Below are 24,934 nucleotides of genomic sequence, written 5' to 3'. Positions count from 1 at the left end.
AACGTTTGTTTTGTTTTGTTGAGATACCATAGCTCATACTCAAGGGCTCAGGATTGAACTGAGGCCAGATTCTAAACTCTGCTATCTAAGCCCAGGTCTCTTTAAGGAGCTTCTTTACAGAAGTTAATTGATAAAGGATTTTCAACATATTTGAGAATTAAAATATAGTCTCTTACCACCCGACCTGGGGAGGGGGGAGAACTCCAAGTCAGACAATCCACAAAAATGGAAATACCAATAAGGGAAAAAGCTAACCACCCTAGTAAAATGAAACAAGTCGAAAGTACTGCCTGGTGAGGAGGTGATGCGAAGCCACCCTCCGTAACCAAGAGAACCATCAGGGAAGAGGGAACCTGGCACCCCAAGCTTGGATTCCCAGCCTGCAGACCTGCGAGAAATAAATTTCTGTTTTTGTAAGCGCTCTGTCAAAGATAGTATCATGTATTGCCTCTAAGGAAAACCCAGAATTTGTGCAATAAAGGAAATGTAATCAACAGCCAGCAAACGCTTTTTTGCTTGTTAGATTGGAAACGATCGCTTAGAAACCAAATAGCTACACAAAGGTCCAGAGTGTCATTGACAGCAAGCCCTCCCTAAATTTGTTTCCCCTCTCTGAATTTTTAATTCATCACAGGCGAAGCCTCACACAGACAATAACAAGGAACAATAAAAACATTTTATGGTAATTGCCAAACGATTTTATGACAAGCAGTTACAGGACGGAACACCTGGGGCTCGGACAGCTCAGCGTCGCGGTGGGCGGGTGGATCCCGGCTGGGTCCCGCGCAGTGGGGTTAGGGGAGTCCAGTGGTGGGCGTGGCCGCAGGCGGGGACGCGCCGAGGGACTACAACTCCCAGGTACCCTCGCGCTGCCTCCCTGGGACCACGTGACTGGCGCGGTCCGGGGCGCCGTCGCCGCGGCTGCTAGCGAAGTTGGATCGGAGACCCGGGCCGTGCACCCTTCCCGAGCGCTCACCATGGCGGTGAGTCCCGGGCGCCTCGCAGAATGGACGCGGGTGGGGGAATCCCTCGGAGCAGCAGCCTCCGCACCCCGAGGTCCTCCCAGCCCCGAGTCCCGGGCTGGTGAGGGGGTGTGTTGGTGGCATCGTCACCGCTGGTTCGGGGCTGGGGGACGCGGCAGGTGCGGCTGTCAGAGGCTCCCGGAGGTTCTGTCTGTCGGTCCCCGCTGCTGGGAGTCCTTCCAGCCGGACGCACGCGCGAAGGCGGGCTGGGGCGCGGCCCGGGCGGATCGGCGAGTCGCGGGGGGTCCCAGCTCCGGGCGGTGGCCGGAGTCGGGGTGAGTGGGCTGCGGTGGGGTGCGAGCAGACGCGGTGGCTGGGGTTCTAGGGAGGCGTTCCTCAGCCGAGCCCGGCGCCGTCCGCGCACCCCACCACCCCCAGCCTGCCTGGGACAAGTGCCTGTTCCGGAGCTCAGGAAGAGCTTTTTCTATTCTTTTATCCTGGTTAGGGCTCACCTGAGCTGGAGAGGCGGACAGCTTCTAGCAGACTTTGGGGCTTTGGAGAAATCATGTCCCTTTCCTCACCTCAGGAAACAAGTCCCAGAAGCTACAGGCTGTGCAGACTCTTTAGCGCCCACCCCGCCCCCTTGCTGTTCTTGAAAAAGGGGCGAGAGCCCTCCCTGCGGGACCCTCAGCCCCTAGTTCTTTTTTTTTCAATCGAAGTGTCGGTGACCCCAAAGGAAGAAATTAAAACAAGTCTTGTGGATTGTTTACTCCATAATCGGCCACAGCTCCTCCCTGTCCAGGGTGGGGCCCTGACAGAAGCACCGATAAATTACACTGCCAGAGACTGAGATTCCTCCCCCGTGAGAAAACAAGATTGGGGGCCTGCCTTATGCATATCTCACCATAAAACTCTGGACCTGAAAATTGCAGATGGAAGTCTCTTAAGTTAGGATGTGCTGATTTGAATTTGAGCAACAGGACAAGAGGGCGGAAGGCCTAGCAACCTGTGGGGCTTTGCCCCTCCCCCAGCTTCCTACTCCCTGGGGAATGGGAACTGATGCTGTCTGGGTTCCTCTAGTTCTGAACGCTCTGCAGACTGTCTTCCCAGTAGTCTCCTGCTCCCTGTACTTCAGAGCTGCTCTACCCACCTGCTCTACCCACAGGTGTCACCCAGATGGCTTTGTCCCCACATCTCCAGGTTCCCGACACCGTGCCTTCTTGTCACTGGCTTTTTTGAAGTTCTGGATATGGGACATACGGACTTGTGACATACGGACATATGGACTTAGGCATCATTGAACTACATCTCCATCCTGCCTACTGTTTCTGATACCATACAACCTGTTGTAATGATCTGTCTACTTCTCTATCACTAGATGGTGGGCTCCAGGAAGGTTTTTTTGCAGTCATCTCTGTGTCTCCAGGGTCTGGCACAACAAAAGGAAATGTTGGTCGAGTGAATTTTGCTGTCTGTGGGTGTTCAGGTGTGTGGCAAAAGGTGTTACCTGTTTTGAGCTATTGAGGTAGCTGGCATGGTCTCAAGGATGATAGACGGAAGCCAGTTATGGAAACTCCCTGTGTGAGTAATTAGGGATTGGGGACATTCCATTCATGCCAATGGCTTTACCAGCTGGACTCAAAGAAGTGTTGGGGGTGGGGGGGTGGGCACAGCCCCCTACTTGGCAACGATGGTACTGGAGGCTTCCATTGAAGTTGAAAGAATTCAACTCCAATATAAATGGAATTCACAGAATTGTTTATACTTGCTTATTTTTGCATATTCTTTAGTGAACATTCTGTCATGTTCCAACTCCTAACTGGATAGAACTCAGTCATTTTTCTATTTGGTACTGTTTCAGCTTTTTATATTCAGCAAGTACCACCATTTTCATATTAGGTGGATAGAAATCTGGTTTTAACTTCTTCAACATGATGTGTGTGTGTGTGTGTATGGAGTACTGGGGGCCTGAACTCAGGGCCTCTTACTTGGCTTACTAGCTGTCACATGGCACTGTGCCACTTGAGCCAGGCCTCCAACCCAGCATTTGACAGGTTAGTTGGGATGGAGCCTTACAGACTTTTCTCCCCTGGCTGGTTTTGAACCACCATCCTCAAGGTCTTAGCCTCCTGAGAAGCAAGGGTTACAGGCATGAGCCATTGGTGCCCAGCTCAAAGTAACTTTTTAAAGCAATGACTTCAGTTTCCATTGAGGTAATCGTGTAAGCTATCTAACCAGCCCTCATTAGGTAGATTATTTTTCCAAGCATGGTTTCACAGTCACCTATCTCAAAACTACCCAGAGTGCTTGTGGAGCATGCTGAAGTGTGAAAAACACACAGTCTTTCCAGAAAAATCTAGGGCCCTGGGTACCTGATCCCTGAGTATCTTTGGGCAGCTAAATAGGCCTTTAATGTCAGTGCAAAGGAGTTGAAAATAGGAGGGGACTGCAGAGATGTCAGAGGGAGATAAAAGGATGGAAGGCAGGAAACTGTGCAAGTTCATGCAGGTCCTCAGAAGATGCACAGCTGCATGGCTGTCCTGTTCACTCCTCCCTTTCCATTCCTTGTCCGTAGATGCAGCACCTCCAGGGAGCTTGGCCTCTGTGAGGGAAAGTAAAGTCAAGACCAGGAGAAAGGGTTTCTAAAGTCCAGTCCCATTTTTCAGGCCATGGAATTGCATTGCCTGCTTGAGGTCATGCAGTTTGTTACTAGCAGAGCTGGGAGACAGAACCGGCTTTAGCATCTGAGTCACGAGGCTTTGCTACCTCTGTTCCAGCTGCTACTTAAAGTGAGCCATCAGTGTCCACTGAAAAGTATTTATCTATCCTCAGCTCCTGTAGATTTGCTCCTGAATTCTGACTGAAGACCCAGGGAGGCCCAGGCATCTGCATATCAAGTATTCAGAAAGCACATGGCCAATGTTATGCTGGTAGCTTTTTCCTAACTAGTGGAGGATCACTTACCTGGCTTAAAAATTAACCCTGTAGAACCTACCACCCTGGTGGCCAACCCAAAGGGGCCTGAGCCGCCTGAGGCTTTGATATGAGTAGTGGCCCTAAATCACAGAAGCAGCCCACAGCCACTCATCCCTGTGGCCAGGGCAGCTCTCAGTGGTACTCACAGAGGAGGGGGTGGGGGAGGTACCAATGGATGGTCTTTGAACAGTCTTGACATGTGTTATAGCTTCCTGTCTTTGATGGGGGGCTCTCATGGCTACTCTTCTATCTCCGTGTGTTGCCACTTTACATTGTTCTCTCCACAGCAGCACTCAGTGTCTGTCATGGCCAGCTATGCCCTTCTGTTCCAAGATGGCCCTACCTCTTTGCTCTTCATCCTGTTTTTCAACTGTAATATCTTGTGTCCTGGACATTCTTTCCAGTCCCGATTGGCCATCCTTTACTTCCTTTATTTTTTGAACAGCTTAACTCCTGCTGTACTAATTGCACAGAGGTGTTTTCTCATCCATTCCTTCCGCTTCCCTGATTCCTTTCCTTCTTTTCTCTCAACATGGCCATGTCTTCTTTCCAAAATGTTAAAACTAACAAAGCAGTCCACTCTCATCTCACAAATTCCAGTTGGTTTGTTTTCATATCTTAGCTCTATTTTCCTCTACGTCAAATAAGGGACGAGCGGAAGGATCTGAATTTTAACCATGAAATGGCTTCGACCTTGCAGTGTGCCCTGGGAAATCTCACCACTACCTATAGGGATTCCTTTGCTGTCCTGATAGGTGTTGGGGGCACAGACTCTGAATCTAATCTACCAGGGCACAACCTAGCTGTACATCTTGGCAAGTGACTGAAACTGAGCCTTGGTATTTTTACCTGTCAAATGGAACTACAAAGAATAATTCCCTTTTAAGTGAAGATATAATATTTTTAGAATAGTGCTAGGCACAAAATAATAACTCACCCCCCCCAATAGGGCTGTTTCTAGACTTAGCACTTCTGCAGTTACGTTCTATGGATTGCTCACCTACAAAATACTCAGCAATGAGAAAGGGAGGGACAGGGCTCTTCATCCTTCTGGCAGCAAGCAAGGAAAGTGTTAAAAAATATTTGCTCAGTTCCTGTTTCCCTCAAACTTACATGATCCCAGAATCCACTTTTCAGAGACCCTCTCAATAGCCTATGAGAAAGGCTGGATATTGGTGGCTCATGCCTGTAATCCTAGTTACTCAGGAGGCTGAGATCTGAGGAATGTGGTTTGAAGTGGACAGACTCTTATCTTCAATAAACTAGCAAAGCAAGAAGTAGAGGTATGGCTCAAATGGCAGAACTCCAGCCTTGATCAGAGAAAGCCAAGGGAATGTTTGATTCCTTGAGTTCAAGCCCCAGGACTGGCACTAAAAAAGAAAAGAAAAAGTGAAAAAGCATTTGACTGTATCAGCTTCAGATTATTTTTGTCCACCTTCCCTAGGAAATACTAAGGCCTGAGAAGGACCCTAACTGGTATGATGTGTCAAATTCTAGACTCAGATTTTTCTTTTTCTTTTTTTGGTGCTGGTCCTGGGGCTTGAACTCATGGCGTAGGTACTGGGCTTTTTGGGAACTTAATTGGAGATAAGAGTCTTACAGACTTTTCTGGCTCTGCTGCTTCAAATCTCAGCCTCCTGAGTAGCTAAGACTACAGGCATGGGCCATCAGCACCGCATTCAGCTATTATTTACTATTGCCTCTGGCCGTACACTTTGAGAGGGGAAGATAGGAAGAAGGTTGGACATGTTGGTCTGTGGCTTAGGGCTGTCATTTGCAAACAGAAGCTTGCACATCGGTTTCTGGGAAGATACAGAATACTCACATGATACCTTAAGCAAAGTGGTAGCTAACCTAATCTGCCTGTCCCTTTACTCCAGCTCACAGATGCTTGTCTCAGCCTGAAAACCCACAACCATTCCAGGAACCCATCCTCTGTCTCTCCCGGGCCTCTCCACTAGACCTTAGTCAAAGGCCACAAAAGGATGGGCTTATCTCCACTTGAATGTGAACTGTCAGTAATTGTAAACCTTCTTCGGGTAAAGCCTTGGGCAAATCCCTTTCTCTCTTGGAACACACTTTCCTCCATCTGGTTTTAGGAGAGGGAGAGATAGTGGGTTGGACCAGATCAGTGAACCAAACTGAGCAGTGAAGCTTGGACCTCCCTTTTTTTTAATGCAAACTTTATTTTTTTTGCCAGTCCTGGGGCTTGAACTCTGGGCGCAGTCCCTGAGCTTCTTTTGCTCAAGGCTAGCACTCTACCACTTGAGCCACAGCACCACTTCTGGATTTTTCTGCGTATGTGGTACTGAGGCATCAAACCCAGAGCTTCATGTATGCAAGGCAAGCACTCTACCACGGAGCCACACTCCTCACCTGATCTCCCTTTCTTAATCCTAGCTACTCAGGAGGCTGAGATCTGAGGATTGCAGTTCAAAGCCAGTCTGGGCAGGAAATTTCATGAGATTCTTACCTCCAATTAACTACTAGAAAACCAGAAGTGGAGCTGTAGCTCAAAGTGGTAGAGCACCAGCCTCGAGCAGAAAATCTCAGGAACAGTGCCCAGCCCTGAGTTCAAGCTCCAAGAATGAAAAAAAAAAAGACTGAAAGCCAGAGGACCAAAAATTCTCTGTGACATTCAAAGACTCTAGTATTTGGCCATTGTCAAAGGCTGCCACTAACTGGTCCTATTTATTGCAGCCAGGATCTTATTGGCTAGATGAAACTGACAGGTATCTGCAGAGCAACTTGCCTACCCCAGGAGGGTGACCCCTCAGGGCAAATACCATTCAGCTGGCTGGGCATGCAGAATCACCATTGACTCCTTCCCATCTCCCCCCACCTTTCCCTGGAGCACTGGGGTTTTAACTCCTGGCCTTGCACTTGCTAGACAGGTGCCCTTGCTTGCATTAGTTATTTTTAGGACAGCTGTCATTTCTTGCCTGGTCCACACTTGGACATGATCCTCCTGCTGTAGCTGGGCTGACAGGTGTGTATCACCACACCCAGCTGCTTCCGTGGAAAGGGAGTCTCTCAAACTTTTCTGCCAGAGCTAGCCTGGTACTGTGATTTTCTTGGTCTCTGCTTTCTGCTAGCTGAAATGATAAGACACTACCAAACCCAGCTTATTGGTTGATAAGTGGACTCAAGACCTTTCTGCCCTGGCTGGCCTCAAACCATGATCCTTCCAGCCTTCTCCTACCAAGTAGCTATGGCTATAGGCTTGGGCCACTGGCTCCTGGTGTCAGCTTCTCTCTTAAAATTTTCTCTTGGAGACTGAGACGCTATGTTCTGGAGTACATGGGAGTTACCTTAGCTCCCTAGAGTCAGGAACATGACTGAACTTTCTGGGCCTATTCCTCCGTTTTTCTTCCTGTAAATGGGCATAGTTGTCCCTGTTACATAGAAGGCTATTATGACATCAAGCTAAGTTCATGGTCAAATGCCTTGGTGCCACCCTGAACCCCAGGTGGGCAGGCAGTGTCCTGACAGACACTGCATGGCCACGAGCACATCTGGGGCAGAACCATTAACCCTTCTCCTTAATGCTGGGCATAGAACTGCACCCAGCAAATAGTTTAATCAGTGTAGGGACATTGGAGCCAGCTGCCTCTGGGCCCCCTCTGTGACAATCACTGTCCATCCTGTCCCATCTGCCAGATTCACCAGGACTTCCTGCTTGCTTGGGGAAGCCCAGAGGAAGGTAAGAGGAGCCAGGTACTCCAGGGTCTAGTGCTTCCCTTGGTCTGGAAGGCACCAAGGGGCCATTCTGGAGAGGCCCGAGGGCACTGTCATCTGGTGTCTGGGAAAGCCCCTGCTCCATATTGGTCTCCACTGGCCCTGATAACCTCTAATGGCCCTTGCAATGTGTGTGGTGCTGCAGTCTCATGTTCTGGGCCTCCAAAGGAGGCTGCTGAGGAGTTTGGAAGCAGGACTTCCATGGCCCCAAGCTCCCTGTGATGTATTCTCCCTTTCTCTTTCAGATGCACTTCATCTTCTCAGACAAGGCCGTGCTTCTGTTTGATTTCTGGAGTGTCCACAGTCCTGCAGGTAAGAATCAGGAAGCTCAGACTTGTAACTTAGGAAGCCTTAAAGTGCCAGGCAGTGGAGACCTGGGTTCTCTTATTTTCTGAAGGCATTTAGTGAGCCTGCTTTTCCAGGTAAACACTGTGCTGGAACTTTGCATTTATAAATCCATTTGCAGCCAGGGTCCTTCCCATCACAAAGGGTCCCAATCCTCAAGGATCCTCAGAAGGTGGAGGGAAGGGGAGGGAGAGAGGAAGGGAGGGAAAGGAGGAAGAAGGGGGAGAAGGAGAGAAGGAGAGAGAGAGAGAGAGAGAGAGAGAGAGAGAGAGAGAGAGAGAGAGAGCATGCAAGCTGGGGCTATGTATTCCAAGGGAAGTAACTGAAGTCCAAACACTGAGACTGGGGGGGGTCACAAAAAAACAAGGAAGCATTGACCAGAACTTGATGAAGGCCTCCTGTTGCTTCCTGGCCTGCCTTTCATACTGGCAGCTGCTGCTACAGCCTTAGACTTGGGAGGAGATACCATTCTGCAAGGGAAGAATATTCCTTGATTTCTAACTCATGACTATTGTTTTTGAACCTAAATTAGGTAACTTAAAAATAGACTAACAGCCCCAAAGCCCCCCAGTGGCAGATGTGATCATCCCTACAATGTATTAGTGGTCCCGTTAATTCTTCCTCAGTAAGCAATGGATTAGAATAGTCAGGTAATTATTCTCTCTCAAAGGTTTAGTGAATGGCCTACATTCCTACATTCAGCCAAGTGGCCTTTACTCAAGTCTATTTATGCACAGAATCAGACAGTGGCTGGAACCACAGCCATCTGCAAGACTCCCTCCTAGGGCTAGTGGTTGTTCTTGGGCCCCATCTGGGCTCTTGGCTGAATGCCTACATGAAGTGTTCTTGGCCTGAGCTTCCTTGTGGGTGGCAAGTTCAAAGAGCAAGTGCCTGACCACAAAAGAGACAGATATATGAGGTTTTTACAATCTAGTTTTGGAAGTTGCATTACATTTAATTGGCAAAGATTTATGAGGTTCCATAGGACATTTCAAGACACATATACATTGTAAACTGCTCAGGACAAGGTAAACATTTCTACTTAAACATTTATCATTTACTTTGTGGTTAACACATTTAAAATTCTTGCCTCTAGCTTTTGTGTGTGTGTGTGCGCGTGGTGGTCTTGGGGCTTTAACTCAGGGACTGGGTGCTGTCCCTGAGCTTTTTTGTTCAAGGCTAGGGCTTTACCACTTTTGAGCCACAGCTCCAACTCTGGTTTTCTAATGGTTAATTGGAGATCAGTGTCTCATGGATTTTCCTACCCAAGCAGGCTTTGAAGCACAATCCTGATTTCAGCCTCATGAGTAGCGGGATTACAGGTGTGAGCCACTGGCACCTGGTGCCTCTAGCTTTTTTTTTTTTTTCTTTCCAAGTATGTAGTGTACCTGGTAATTCTCTGTAATTCCCATAGGGTCATGTGGGACACCAGAAGCTATTCTGTACTCGGCTTCTTTTGGCAGGCATGGCCCTCTCAGTATTGGTGGTTCTGCTCCTGGCTGTACTATATGAAGGCATCAAGGTTGGCAAAGCCAAACTGCTTCACCGGACTCTGGAGAGCCTGCCTGTCTCCAGCAGCCAGCAAGTCATCCTGGATACAGATCGGGATTCTGCAAGTTTGGACTCACCCCCGGTTAACAGAAGGCCCTTCAGGTACAAGCACTGGGTAGGAGAAGGAACACTCACATCACTCTGGGATGTAGGCTGAGCCCAGAAGGTGTCGGCCCAATACACCGAAAGGAGATTGAGGCCCACTGAAGGACCAGGACTAGCCAAGCAAGGTGGTTAGTTAGTAGTAAGGTTAACTATACCACGTGGAGTTCCTGGTACTTTGGCCATAGCCTCATTGCAGGGCACAGAATTTCTTCAGAGAGCTGCAATATTTAGAACTTTGCCACTGTGCACCCCACAATTTCACCAGGCTTCCAAACCTAGGAAGGAGCCGGGTCCTAGTGCTATCCTAGTTACTGTTATCCTAGCTACTCAGGAAGCTGAAATCTGATGATCATGATTTGAAGTAAGCTCAGGCAGATAAATCTAGAGAAAAAAAGTTGGAAGTGGAGATGTGGTTCAAATGGTAGAGTGCTAGACTTGAAAGAGCTAAACGAGAACACAAGATCACCACACCACACACACACACACACACTCATGCAAATTGCAACCACACACACACACACACACACACAAACACACACTCATGCAAATTGCAACCAAACCCAGGAGGGGAAGCAGGTATATCCTGAAGCAAGAATGGCTGTCATCAGTGTACCTGAGTTGGTGGAAGAAAGCATCCTTTTATCTCCTCTCATCCCCCATTCTGATCTGGTGACCATTTAAGGTCCCTAGACGCCTTCTCCAGCCCCATCTGAGCTTACTGAGTCTACCTGCTCCATCACCAGCACTTACCTGGGAACTTCACACCTTCACAAGCACTGAGCAAGAGAAAGCTCCTGTTCCCCATTCTTATTTTACCAATGGGGAAATTAACATCCAGATAGGTCAAGAAATTTTTACTAGGCCAGATTTGGTAAGTGGCTGAACTAGGAACTAATATGTCATTGAAGTCTCTCATTTTCTATTGCCATTCTGCCTCCCACAGTAAATTCGGGAGAAGAAAAAAAAATGTCTTACTAATAATTTACATAAACTGTATATACCATCATTTTCTCTTTGCCTAGGAGGCTAGGAAGCTCAGGGCTAAATAGTGGGCAAGCTTCTTTGTAATCTCAGCCCGGCACAGTGGCTCATGCCTGAAATCCTTGCTATTCAGGAGGCTGAGCTTGGGAGGATCGCAGTTCAAAGCTAGCCAGGCAAAATGTTAGTGCAACTCCATGTCAACCAAGAAAAACCTGGATATAGCGGTAGCTGCAGCTCACTCTTGGTTCATTAGCAGCATTAACTTGTTTCTCTTTTATATCTAGGTGGTTTCTGTGCTACTTTGGCCAGTCTTTGGTTCATGTTGCTCAGGTGGTCATTGGCTACTTTGTGATGCTGACTGTTATGTCCTACAACACTTGGATTTTCCTGGGTGTGGTCCTGGGCTCAGCTGTGGGTTACTACCTTACCTACCCACTTCTCAACACGATGTAGCTGGCAAGGGATGCACAGGTGCTGGTGGCTGGAAGGGCCACTCTGCCAGACCGTACTTCCAGTCACAGCCACTTCTGATGGCAACTACTCACCGTCTTTTCCAGTTCCTGACAACTTTGAGCTGAAGCCAGCAGGTCCTCTCTGGAGCTCTGAGGCCACTGCATCCACCTCCCATCTCCACCAGCCTACTCAGGGCCAGGCCTTGTCTGCTGCCTCAGGAAGGCAGCTGTGACCAATGGGAGAATGGAGAGAATCGAGGCTTGTAGGGGAGAGCAGCTGAGCCTAGCAAGCTGCATGTCTGAGACAGAACGTGAGCACTTCCAAAGACCTCCAGGACAAAGAGGGTTCTGGGTGATGAAGGCCATGGAACCCACATGGCCTCTCTTCTACTTTGTGCCTTTTCTACAGAAGCATTTTCCATTGGACAAACTGACCTCTTTTGTGCTTAGAAGGACAAAATCCTGGCTCTTTTGTCTCACCTTTAAGCCCTGGGAACACATGAAGATTGACTCTTCCATGAATCATGTTGACAAACTAAGATTTCTCGTTTTTTTCCACTGGCAATTTTGCACATTCAGTCAAAATAAAAATTTTAATGATTTCATTCTGTCCACGACAGATGGCAGTGTCTGCCGAGGTCCATCTCCCATTCTTAGGGAAAGATTGGCAGCTGAGAGGCAAAGACCGCAGTCTGTTCCCAAGGCTGCTGGCTTGTCCTTTGGGCACAGTGAGCCCCCACCAGATGCCATTGCCTGCAGTGGGAGCTCAGCCTGATGGCCAGGGTACTGAGGGGCTCTTTATGGCCTTAATCCTTTTATCCTCAATAGAGAACTACTTTTAATACTATTCAGTTATTAATGTTCTTTATTTATTACTGCTTGCTCATAATGATCCAGTGAAGAAACATGATTCAGTCCTTGAAGATAATAATTAAGCCACATTGGGTGGGTGGATGGGTAGACTGTTGATTGAGGATGCAGTAAACAGACAAACCAAAGTGAGTATATTTTTCGAGTTGGATGGACTCTAGGTATTTGGACTTCTCATTTTATAGAAAGGAGACCCAGGGCAAGGAAATCACTGCTATATAATACTGTAATGTCTATGCTTAGGCACCTCATGGGCTTGGTGGAAAGATGCTTTTAAGCTTTGGGAATGAAAAACAAATACATTTTAATAAATATATATTTTTAAACAATCTGTTTGTCTTCATTCTAACATCAAGCATGCAAAGGCCTTGTACCAACTAATCTTAGGAACTGAGGGAGGGTATTGCAGGGGAGGTGTGTGTAAAACTGAAGACAACTGTGTGGCTTTATAGGCTGTGCTACAGGTAGACACCACACAATGCCTACTTGGTCAGCAACCTTTTGCTTCTGTAGCAAGCAGTAATGGGGTGCCCACTGAAAGTAACAGTCCCACAGATTCGGCATGATTGCTAGTACCTTCTCTCCCTGGAGGCAGAAGCAGAAATCTAATGGCCCAGTAAGAAATGTATCCTAAATGCAATCATGTTATTCAGTAATGACTAGATGGGAAATGACCTATGTAGGCAGGGATGTGTTATAAATATGCTCTCCAAGAACCACTGGAGTCACAATGACAGACACAAAAACCTTGTATTTCAAAAACTTCCTCATCCCAAAGCAGTTGCTCTTCCAAGACAAGAGCCAAGCCACCAGGTGAAAGCAAGAACTTCAAGCAATACATTTTGATAGCAAAGACAGTCTTTCTCTCAGATGGGAAAGTAAAGGGGTAACATTGTTCAAAAAAATGTATTCTGCTTTATGAAATGGTAACCCCTCTGTACAACATCTTAATAAAATTATATTTAAAAAAGAAAATCTAACCCTGTAGGGAGAAAAGACATCTGGCCCCAAACAGATGTCCAGAAGAGAATAAAAATTCAATGGATAAAAATTCCTTTCTTAGGAAGCTTAAAAAAAATCCTAGAATTATGTCACACCTCTAGAATTGCTTCATACACTCCCATGCACCAAGGGAACTGAGAACCAACTGTGTTACCATCACAGGTGTAAGATTCCCAGTGTCCAGTGTAGTTGTATTAAAGGAGCCTTACCCATCTAACAAAAAGCCCTGACCAGCAATGGTTCCCTGCCCTGGGATACTGCTGGGATGAGCATTTTCCTGGGAGATCAGCGAACTCCTCAGCTTCAGTCCCTAAATGTACTTAGATATTTGAGGCTTTTACAGCAGGAAGAGTTTGAAAAGTTAGGTTTTGTGTTTAATAGTGATTATATGCTTAGACTCAGTAGATGATCCACAGCTCTCATGTCAACATTCTTCAGAGCCAAGTCACAAAAGATAATTTTGATTCAGCAACACCTGTGTGTTTATGATGAGCCAGGCACCAATCTAAGCACTCTATACAAACATTAACGTATACAAACATTAAGCTGACTTCATCTGAGAGATAAGGATGCTGAGGTGCAGAGAAACAACTCACCTAGCTCATCCTGGCTGTTTTTCCTCACCAGCTCACATGGGCTGAAGTGTGAGAGAAAAGGTCACTTGGCTGAAGCCATACAGTACCCCTGAACAAAGAACTGCATTGTGACTGAAGACAAGGCTGTGCTCTACATTTTACCATAAAGGATGGAAATTCTATCTCAGCAGATCTGGATTGGAGCTCAGAAGCTTTTTCTTCTCTTTTTCTTTCCTTCCTTTCTGTTTCCTCTCTATTTTTCTTTTCTGTGTGTGTGTGTGTGTGTGTGTGTGTCTCCTAATTTCTTTTTTATACTGGCAATTCAATCTAGGGCCTTGAACTTGCTAGTACTCTACCACTAGAGCTATGCTCCCCACAGCCTCAAAGAACATTTTTGTTAAACATTTTCTGCTTGTTAAAGACTGGTTGCTTGGGTCTCTTGAAGATTCTCAAATAAACAAACCCAGACAAGATTTTGTCACTGCTGTTCTCTGCATTGATCCTGGCCTGAGTTCAGAAGTGGAAGATGCCCTCAGAGTAATGACCCTTGGGTGTCACGAACAGTGGAGGTGAGGAAACCTTCTCTGCACAGCATCCCAGGCTGCAGGACAGCCTGTAGGGTTAGTAGAGGACAGGGCTGGGCCTCAGGAAATCAGCCTTAAGCAGATGTGATGACGGGGGCAACAGAGTGACAGCCTGAAAGTGTTAAAGTACTGAATATGTCCAGGTGTCTTTGTGCACATTTACCAACCCAGGTGTAGCTCCTGCCCTTTAGATTCCCAAAGAGCAGCACAGCCATACCTGAAATCAAACTCAGCTTCCTCCCAAGGGCCCAAGTCCAGTTTCACTACAGATGTTTATTTTAGCTTTGTTAATTCTTATACCTGTTGACCTCTTGGATAAGATTTAAGGCAGAGAAAAAAAGACACATGTTCTAGGACCACAGGCCAGACTACTAATTGAACCGGACTGAGATGGTGTAGTTGCTGTTCTCCAGGGAGCCCTTCCTCCAGGGGACAGGTCTTGTGTGCTAGGCTACAGCTGAGGCCTGGGAGACAGATGGAGGGGAGGCTCACAGGTCCATCTAAGAGTGAAGGGAAAGAAGGAAAAGCTTGGAAGAAAGGGAAGGATTCTTATAGGTGACCGGATAGAGGGAATCTACCAGCCCTTTCTCCAACTGGGACTCAGGCAGGACCACATGGGCTTCTGACAACACCAGTCCAAAAGGCAGGGTCCTCTTCCAGGTCACGGGGTCTTAGATATCTGTCCTTAGAGCGCTCATCTGGCCCTCACCCCGTGGCTTGCCTAGACCCAGGGCTGGCTGTGCAAAATCATGCTTAGAGGAGGGTTGGTAGAGAAACCTGTGCACCAGTTTCCTGTCTTCATCCCAGCCAGTCAATGTCATCGTCATCATCATCATCTCCAAAAAGGGGTGTTGGGGGCGGGCGTCCCTTCATGCTCTGACAAAACAGGAAAGAGTGGTCAGTCCTCATCTGTCCCTACCCCAGGTAGCCTTCCTGCCTGTGAGAGGAACTGGTCCAACGTCTCTTCTGGGCTCTCGGTTGGAAAGGAAGTACATTGGATGGACCACCCCAGTAGCCAGAGAGCCTGGGCTTCCAGATGAAGCTAAGACAACAGAGACAGAAGACCAACTTTGTTTGGCTAATTTTGTCATTTATTTGTGCACAGGTATTGATTTAACAGATTTTCCTCTTATGCAATTTGCACAATTTATGTAGAGAAAAGAGGATCAGAAGAGACAGGAGCAGGAGACAGAAACAGAGAAGCCAGTAGCCTGAGAGATGAGAGAGGGTGCAGGCAGATGATGGACCAATCACATTCAAAAACACAATTGTCATGGCCTAAGGTAGCCTGACTGGCTCTGGATGTGACCTCATCATTTGAGAAAAAGACACGTCTACCCTCCCAGGAGGAAAAATCCTACGCGATAAAGACTAGGAACACAGGGTCCAGCTCCTTCTTCCTGTTCTTTTGGGCTTCTTGGCCATGAGGTGAATAATTTTATGTTACCCACATGTGCCTGCCACAATGATAGGTCCAAAGCAAGGGGCCTGATTGAAACTCTAAAACTGGGGAAGGTGCTGTAGCTCAAATGGGAGAGTACTAGTCTTGAGCAAAAGAGCTCAGGGACAGCACCCAGGGTCTGAGTTCAAGCCCCATGACCAACTAAATAAATAAACTTAAATTAAAAAAAATAAACTCTGAAACTGGGAGCCAAAATAAATTCCCCTTCTCTCTTTAATGACTCAAGCTTCTGGCCTTTTTCCTCTGGACTAGCAGGAAACTAGTCCCACAGAGGCCATGGAGCCAATGCTAGAGACAGGCACAGACTGAAATGCCTCCTCTAAGGTACTTCATGCTCTGTGAGCTACTGGCTTCACCAAGATCAATGCTCACAGGAGCCAGGCCAAGGTAAGGGAGCATGGCATACATCCACTAACAGATCTTGTACTAAGACTCAGTTACTAAATGATGTTTAAACTGATAAAAGTGGGCTTTCAAGTGTAGCTGACAATCTGTTCTGTTCTGGAGATGGTTCTGGCTCTGTTTATCAGCCACATACCCTAAGATACGCCTTGCTGAGCCTCAGTCATACGATCTGTACAGGATTAAGAGTACCTACCTCAATGGATTAGTAGATGATTAAATGAGAATATGAAGTGATTTCAGAGTACCCGAGAAACAGATGTTCATTTGGTGGTACTGGCAGTCATGCTACTTATATATGGCTAATTAAATTTTTTACCTATAGGCTGTGTACTGGTGGCTCATATCTGGAATCCTAGCTACTCAGGAGGCTAAGATCTGAGGATCTTCTGTGTGAAGTCAGCTTGGGCAGACAAATCCAAGAGACTCTTATATCCAATTAACCAGCAAGAGGCCAGAAGTGGAACTGTGGCTCAAGTGGTAAAGCATGAGCCTTGAGTGAAAGTGCTAAGCAAGAGGATGAGGTCCTGAGTTCAAGCCCCAGGACTGGCACAAAAAGGTAAAATAAGTAAAATTTTCAACTGTACTTAGGGATAGATTTTTTTCCATTTTAAAAATTTTTTTATAAAGTATAGAATTTACATTCAGTATTCTAAATGGAACTATCTTAGGAAGAAAGGCCAATAGGTGGAACTATCATACTTCCCTCAAAGGCAGGCAGGAAGGAGGGAAGGGCTTTGGTATGTAACAAACTGGATCCCAGATCTGTCATGGCTTTTGGCAAAAGACAAAACCCACTTGGGTAACATATGAGGAGACAGAAGTTGCCCCTATTTCTGTCCCTGGGATAGCCTGAGGCTGAAGCTCTTCTGCAGACACACAACTCTTGCCTGAATAATTCCCACCAAGTAATCACAATGGTCTGGTGACAGTCAGCAGGGTTGTAACCTAGTACAATGGGGACAGCAGATGCATGAACTGTCAGCACTTGCTTTGCTGCTTGTCACTCACTAGCGAGGCTGTGCTGTCAGCGCTGAAGCTCTGCCCGGAGGCTTTGTGATGACCAAAGAGGGCAGCAGGTTAGAAAGCAGGAGGAGCCAACAAAAAGTGCAGCTGGAGCCTTGCTCTACCATCACCTGGCTCTGTGGCTCAGGCAAATTACCCTCTGAGCCTCAGTTTCTCTGTTAAGGAAGAAGGACGCCTCTCAGGTTATCTTCCAGTCCTTCCCACCTTTCCTCCATGGATGGAGAGGATGACTGCCTCTCAGGAGTGAAGCGGCAGCTGACCATCCCCACTCTGAGAACACAGTGGCCCCCTCACAGCCCCAAAACTACTCCCACACGGCCTGGTACACAGAGTCCAGGGAGCAGGCCACCAGCAGGCTCCTGTTCTCGTCTCCCAGCCAGCGGGGAAGAGACCCCAGGCAGTGGGGTGTGGCCGTGGCAGGCCCTGGGATTTCCTTACCACCTCATCTTCATCCTCATCCTCCGGCTGAGCTTTGGGCCTTGGAACTTTCAGAGTTGCCCCTGGAAACAGTTCGTCCTCTTTGTCCCCAGAGAGACTGAAGAAAAATCAAGTCATAGAACATGTGGCTGTTTCTGCTCCCCACCACAGTGTCCTCCAGCCATGAGGCTCACAGGACCTGGGTGAGGCTCCTTAGAAGGCCTCCCACCGCCATTCTATCCCTTCCACATCCTGCATAGCCTATAGCCAAAGTAGTCTTCTAAAGCTAATTAACTGAACTATGTTACTCTTCTGCTTAAATGCCCATAATAGCTTCTCAGGGTACTTACATGAAGTCCAATTTTAACAGTGATATAAAAATCTGTGTCTTAGTCTCTACCTAGTTTCCCAGTCTCAGCATCATTTGCAACTTACTTACTGTGTCTGCTTTCAGTTTCTTAACTAGGATCTATCCCCTCCCACTACAGGACCTTTGCACATGCTGTTCTCTCTTTCTGCAATCTCTTCTTCCTGCTCTTGGTATGGATGGCTTCTTACCATCCTGGGTCTCAGTTTAAATGTTACTTTCTCAGACTTTTTCCTTAACGACTCATTTAATATAGAATATTCCTTTATTCTCTACCATAGCATCCTGTTTGTTTTGTTTTCTTTTTTTTATGTAGGTCACTTTTTTTGTAATTTATAATTTCATTTCTGTGCTCAGGAACCACATCTTCCTTGCCTACCACATTACTGCCACATTGAACAAATGCATGGATGAAGGAGCGAGCCAGTATCAGTTACCAGCCCTGGAACAAACATAGCAGCTCTACGCCCAGCCATAGCCATCCTGTCGCTGCCCCTGTGCCAGAGGGACATACCTGGAGTGCGGAGAGCCATGACTGGGTCTGAGGGCAGCTCCTGCAGGACTGGCTTCTGTGCCTGATGGTGCCTTGTGGGGAGCAGCAGGGCGGGGGGCCCTGGCGTCGTCACTGAGCTCTGGAGGCTCAGGCTCTCCTCCTGGGCTTTCAGGCCCCAAGGCCGGTGGCTCCCCCTTCTCAGGATCTGGAGTCAGTGTCTGTCTCCTGGAGCTTCCCCGTGGCGGGCCGTCTGGAGCTACTTCCCCAACGTCCACCTTGTCCAGTGGGTTATCAGGGCTTGCTGCCACCAGGCCAGCAGCAGGTGACTCCTCGAACTCAGAGTCCACAGCTGCAGGACTGGAAGGCTCAGGGGGAATCAAAGCCAGGGGCCCCAGAGCTCTGGGGGGTGGGAGGGAGCCATCTTGGACCTCAGAGAGTGTCTCTGCCTCTGAGGGCTCCCCTTCCCTTGTCTGTGTGCTACCCCGTGGAGCAGGGAGCAGGTCAGCCTCCTCTGCTACCTGCTCCAGTGGCACCTCAGGGGCCTCCTCTCTCTCCCCGCCTGTGGGCACTGGACACGGCTCGGCAGTGGCTGGGCCTGTCTGCTCCTGTTCTTGCTCCTGGATAGGGGGGTGGAGCCGCTCTTCTTCTTCCTCACTGCTGCTCACTCCCTGCTCTCGCTCCTGCTGGTTCAGTAGCTGCAGAGTCACCATCTGATCAAAACCAAGAAGAGGGACATGAGCACTGAAAGGAAGCTGGGAGGCTCTGCTAGCAGCCCAGCCTCAGCTGGCTGTACCAAGTCCACACCACTGTGCTTCTCCCTAAGAAGCACCTGTCCCCATCAGTGCAGAACACGTCATGTCAGGCATCCCAATCACGAAGAATGATTCTGAAACTGTTCTGTTATATTCATTCATTCATTTTTGTGTGTGTTTGTTTTGGGACAAGTTCTCACTGTATAGCAGGTTGACCTGAACTTGTGATCTTCCTTCCTTCCTCAGCAGTGCTGGGATTACAGGCATGTGCCACCATGATTAGCTTTGAGTCTCTTCTTACTCACAATCCCTTAGAAGGCACTTAGGCAATGAAATACTCAGTCCAATGAAACAACTGACAACTGGCTGGCTGTACCTTGATGGTACTCATGATCGTCCCGAGAATGGTCCTGCCATCATAAGATTCCTCCAGCTCAAATTCTCCCCGCAATGAATGGAACACCTGGTTCATGATCTTCTTGACCTGTGTGAAGATCAAAATGCACGTTACCAAAATGAAGTCATTAGCAGATACACAGAAATCCCAGAGAGGGGCTATAATGAAGGCAACTTGGTACCAGACAGAGGGGCATAGCTAGTCATGTCTGCAGATACTGAGTGTACTGTGCAGTGGACAACATTGAGTGACAAGCACACTGTGACAGAAGTTAGCCCTGACAGCCCCCTATTAAGAGCAGGCAAGCTCTGCCAATATGCCAAGACTGTTCTAAGACCATACATTGGTGCCTCCCTCCCTCCATGAGCACCGCCAAGAGTCCCCTAGCCACAGAGATGAGTGGCTCTGGGCTTCTTCTCCATTAAAGCCTCTGAAGCATCAGACTCCTCAATTAGCCACTATGATGGTAGGTTCTAAAGGATCAATTTTTAAGCTGGACAACTGGTGCATCAGAATTTAGGAAGAAAAACTACCAGCATAACATGTTGGCCACATGCTTTCTAAATGCTTGATAGACACATTCAATACCTCAGTGGTTTGCCATTTCTTTCAAATACCAGCTCACCTTCTCTGAGGGGTCAGCAGCAGTTTTGACGCCAGACACCTGGGATTTGGTCTTCTCCAGTTCCTTGATATGTCGGTCATTTTGCTCTGTGAGGGTTGTGACTTGGGTCTGGAGAGCTGAGCACTGCAAAATGAACAGACTGTAGCTGTGGCATCAGGAACCTGGACTAGTACACAGAGGTCTGGAAACCCAGGTGGAGAAGATCTATCCCAAGCATCAAGTCCTAACCTCTGAAGGGCTGCTGGGCCCCACCTGTCGGCGTCTACCTGCTAATGTCGAGTATTCACTTCCTCAGAACTTAAGGTTGCTTAAATCTTTAATCAGGTCAAGAATATAATACAAAAGCCACGTACCGTACCAGTAGCTCACACCTGTAATTCTGGCTACTCAGGAGGCTGAGATCTAAGGATCACAGTTTGAAGCCATTCTAGGCAGGAAAAGTCTGTGAGACTCTTATTTCAATTAAGTAGCAAAAAAAAGTTGGAAGTAGTGTTGTGGCTTAAGTGGTAGAGCACCAGTCTTGAGAAAAAAAAGCAGTACTGCACACACACAAAAAGGAATGTAATAAAGCCAAGCATGGTGGTATATGTCTATAGTTCTAGCTACTTGGAAGGCACAGGTAGAAGAATGAGGTTGCAGACCACCCTGGACAAAAGCACAAGGCTCCATCTAAAGGCAAAACAAAACAACAACAACAAAAACTAAAGCAAAAGGGGCCAGAATTATGGTTCATGCAGTAGAGTGCTTTCCTAGCATGTGCAAGCCCTGAGTTCAACCTCTCATGCTGAAAATAAATGATGCAATATAATGAAAATATGGGGGTTGGGTAAGAACACTAGTCACATGCACATGCACATAAACTGCCTCATGATCTCTGTGTACTGAAAGGACAGGAACTGGCCTCTACATAGGGCACTTTGGTAGCACCATCTCCCACCTTTTGCCTTTTCACAACTAACAATCCCACCATACCCCCAGCTATACCCCAATCTCAGTGCCTTGACCCAGATGTCCTTCCTCCTACCTTAACACAGCTACCTGGTCTTGGCTCAGTTTGAAGGTCACCTCCTTTGGAACGCTGTCTCAGCTCTCCAAGGCACTTCCTGTTCTAAGCCCTACAGTGCTTAATTGTGTATCTTTGTTTTTCTTTCTGGACTGTGAGGCTCCTGCAAGGCTGAGTTCTTTGTAGGTACCCTTCTCTTACACAGTGGCTCCACCACAACTGACACACAGTAAATATTTTCTTACTGAAGGAGGGATCAAATAATATTAGGAAACATGTTCCAGAACACTGATCCTGCTTTTTCTTTTTCCAGGTCACTGACCCAACACTATGTAAGTTGGGAAAGATCACTGATGGACTAAAGTGACACAAGCATGTGTTTCCTAGCTATGAGGCTCAAAAGGATCCAAAGGACTCAAGCACCTGCTGGCTGGGCCGCTTGAGAGGCGTGACCCGTGACAGAGCTACCTTTTCCTGAAGCCGGGTGAGCTCCTGCAGGTATGCATCCCTTTGTGTGCACGCCTCCTGGTATTGCTGCAGATGCTCATCCTTGGCAGAGGCCAACAGATGCTCACATTTTGCTTCCCAATGGTTTTGTAGTTCAGCCTGGGCCACAGACAACTGCCAAGACAAAGTAATGACCACATCCTGTAAGTCCTGTTGTACCTTTGAAGGCCCATCCTCTAGAATGCAGAAGAAGCTAACAGCCCAGGTTCTCCATATGTGGGCAAGCAGCTGTTTGAAAGACTTCAATCACTGTGAAAGAAAATGTGTTTTTGAAATGGAGGGAGGAAGATGTCATGACTCTAAAAGGTTTTACTAGACAAAGGTTCCTGGAGGTCAAGACCACAATGTGATCATCATTTTTCAGGGCTAAGACCCTAAACTTCAGAGGTGCAGAAATGTAAATTGCCACAGGTGACTAAATGGAGGGCACCAATGCACTCTAAAGGGAATATATGTACAGATTTTTAAAATTATTAGTTTATGTATTTATTTACTGATTTATGTGTTGCTACTGGGTCTTGAACTCAGGGCCTGGTTTTCATTCTTGATTAGCCTTTTCTTTTTGTTGGTTAATTAGAGGTAAGAGTCTCTTGAATTTATCTGCAGGGGCTGCTGTTGAATCGTGATCCTCAGATCTCAGCCTCTTGAGTAACTAGGTTTACAAGCATGCCCCTATAGCATCTAGTTCAGGTTTTAAATTTACAATGACAAAGGTTTTCATCAGCTGTGTCCTGCCACTATCCCTGACCTGCTTTTCTGATGACCTTTAAATAAATCTCTTCTTGTCAAGTATGTTGATGTGTCTGGAGGATGCCTTCAGCAGGCTGTTTGGCTGTATGTTTTTTTTTTTTTTTGTAAAGCCATTAGACATTAACTAAGGTCTTAAAAAGAAGAGTCTCCATTTGATTCCTGGTTTGCATCTTTCTACCTTTTTGGGAGATGAGAGCTTAAATGTAAGAAATAGGATAGGTAAGGCAGAAGCTATAAACTCCTTTCTAAGTCATCCACACCCCCTGTAATTCCAGAGTGCTCCAGTGCCACTTACCTGCACGGCAGCTGCCTGGTCTGTAGATACGCGAGCTTTTTTCAAGAGCTGATGGAGTTTGTTCAATTCCTCCTGGTGTGACTTACGAATTTCCTCCATTTCCTCCTCGGCCTGGCAGCGCTCTTGAGCGGATTTCTTCTTCCTTTCTGAGAGGTTCTTAGGCACAAGAGAAGAACCTTCAGCTCTCGCTGGCTAACAGGATGGGCAGGGACAGGGGTGCTCCAGTGGTTACTGACATCAATGTACCCTTACTCAGTTGGTTCTTACTTTAGCTTCATTCCCCACCCCACCCCCACTTTTTTTTGTGCCAGCATTGGGGTGTAAACTCAGGTCCTCCTGCTCTTGCTTGGCTTTTTCACTTAAGGCTGATGTTCTACCACTCCAGTCACACCTCCACTTCTGGCTTTTTGCTGGTTAATTGGTGATGAGTCTCTCTAAGGGCTAGGAATGTGGCCTAGAGGTAGAGTGCTTGCCTAGCTAGCATGCATGAAGCCCTGGGTTTGATTCCTCATTACTATATAAACAGAAAAAGCCTGAAGTGGTGCTGTGGCTCAAGTGGTAAAGCACTGGCCTTGAGCAAAAGAAGCTCAGGGATAGAGCCCCAGTTCAAGCCCCAGGACTGGAAAAAAAAAAGTCTCCCTGACTTTCCTGCTTGGGGCTAGCTTTGAACTTCACTTCTCAGACCTCAGCCTTCTGAGTAGTTAGGATTATAGGTGTGAGCCACCAGTGCCCAGAAAAATCTCATTTTTATGTAATACAATGACCATGTACCTTTTTTGAGGGGTCGGTTGTGGGGCCTGAACTCTGGGCCTGGGTGCTGTCCCAAAGCTCTTCAGCTCAAGGTGAGCACTCTACCACTTGAGCCACGGCACCACTTCTGACTTTTTCTGCTTATGTGGTGCTGAGGAATCGAACCCAGGGCCTCATACATTACAAGGCAAGCACTCTACCACTGAACCAACTTCCCAGCACAACAATGTACTTTTTGAAAGTATTAAACATAAGTTTATTTTGGTTTAAAAAATGTTACCAAAGACATTTATGTATAAGTTAATATGTATCCTTTTATGAGTATAGAAAACCATCTGGAAAGATCATGTACTGTTTATCTTGAATGAGAGGAGATAAAGACAATTTTTAAATATTACACTTTTCTGTATTAGCTGTTCTTTTTCTAGTGGATTGATACATATGCATATATATAAATATACATATTATATATATATATATATATATATATATATATATATATATATGGATTTGGATTTGAACTTAGGGTCATCAGCTTGCTAGGCAGGTGTCCTACCACTTGAGCCATGCCCCAGTCTTTCCTGCTTTAATTATTTTTCAAATAGAGTTTCATTTTTTTTTTTGGTCCGTTCATGGGGCCTGAACTCTGGGCCTGGGCGCTGTCCCTCAGCAATTCAGCTCAAGGACAGCGCTCTACCACTTGAGCCACAGCACCACTTCCGGCTTTTTTCTTTTTGCCTATGTGGTGCTGAGGAATCGAACCGAGGGCCTCTGGCATGCAAGGCATGTGCTCTACCACTGAGCCACCTTCCCAGCCCCTAGAGTTTCATTTTTATCTACTAGACAGCTTCCCACATAGTTGGAGCTGGGATGACAAGCACACCACCAGACCTAGCTTTTTATCAGTTGAGATGGGGTCTTGTGAACTTTTTGCCTGGGCTAGCAACTCTCCCAATTTCTGCGTAAAATTACAGGCATGAGTCAATAAAAGTTATACCTACAATTGTAATGTTTAAAGGACAAATGAAAAAAAAATTAAGCAACCAATCCAGGCCACGTGTGTGGCTTACAGACTTACCTTTTCCAGGGATTCCTTCTCAGTTCGAAGGTCTGTCAGCTCCTCCTCCAGGGACGTCACCTTAAGTTCCAGCTGTTTCCGGCTCTGCTTTTCACTTTTGAATTTGGACTGTGACTGCTCGAAGGTTTTTTGAAACTCTGGGAGAGAAGCACGGAGAGACCTGGCTGCAGAAGCAGGGCTGCCTTGGTGGGGTGGCACGTCAGAGGCGCTTTCAGAGCAGCACGCCACAGTCTCCCGATTCTACCATGCGGGCATCCTCCTCTCACCTGTGTGTTATCACCTTACTGACCTGAAATGAGGGCTTCTCAAGCCATCAGCCGACCCTACCACCAACCTGCATTCACCTGTAGGAAGTCATCTCCACATGTGTGGATGTCACCCTGCTCACATGCAAAACAGAAAAGCGACATTCCCAGCAGAGAGACCCACTTGGGAAATGGTCCTGAGGTTGATTGGGTTCTTTTTTTTT

General features: G+C 47.1%; 2 protein-coding genes across 4 annotated transcripts in view; one reads left to right on the top strand and one right to left on the bottom strand.

Annotated features, from left to right (window-relative positions):
• Positions 1-860: 860 nt before the first annotated feature.
• On the top strand, positions 861-11,712 carry Slc31a2 (solute carrier family 31 (copper transporter), member 2). Its single transcript, XM_013030190.1, has 4 exons — positions 861-983; positions 7,922-7,988; positions 9,485-9,674; positions 10,943-11,712. Exons 1-4 carry the CDS (start codon positions 978-980, stop codon positions 11,109-11,111), a joined length of 432 nt encoding a protein of 143 aa, XP_012885644.1. The 5' UTR covers positions 861-977; the 3' UTR covers positions 11,112-11,712.
• A 2,682-nt stretch (positions 11,713-14,394) lies between these two features.
• The window catches only part of Fkbp15 (FK506 binding protein 15, 133kDa), a 50,624-nt gene continuing 40,084 nt past the window's right edge, over positions 14,395-24,934 (bottom strand). For all 3 annotated transcript variants that reach the window (XM_013030176.1, XM_013030177.1, XM_013030178.1), the window contains 8 exons: positions 24,466-24,602; positions 22,638-22,793; positions 21,554-21,706; positions 20,083-20,205; positions 19,437-19,544; positions 18,330-19,018; positions 17,470-17,566; positions 14,395-15,017 (listed from right to left, as the gene is read on the bottom strand). In XM_013030176.1, the coding sequence (XP_012885630.1) occupies positions 14,940-15,017; positions 17,470-17,566; positions 18,330-19,018; positions 19,437-19,544; positions 20,083-20,205; positions 21,554-21,706; positions 22,638-22,793; positions 24,466-24,602 (1,541 nt within the window). In that variant the 3' untranslated portion in view covers positions 14,395-14,939. The remainder of the gene's footprint in view (positions 15,018-17,469; positions 17,567-18,329; positions 19,019-19,436; positions 19,545-20,082; positions 20,206-21,553; positions 21,707-22,637; positions 22,794-24,465; positions 24,603-24,934) is intronic.

This window comes from Dipodomys ordii, unplaced genomic scaffold (genome assembly GCF_000151885.1).
Source record: "Dipodomys ordii isolate 6190 unplaced genomic scaffold, Dord_2.0 Scaffold127, whole genome shotgun sequence".
Lineage (NCBI taxonomy): Eukaryota > Metazoa > Chordata > Mammalia > Rodentia > Heteromyidae > Dipodomys > Dipodomys ordii.
This window is presented reverse-complemented; position numbering and strand designations above follow the sequence as displayed.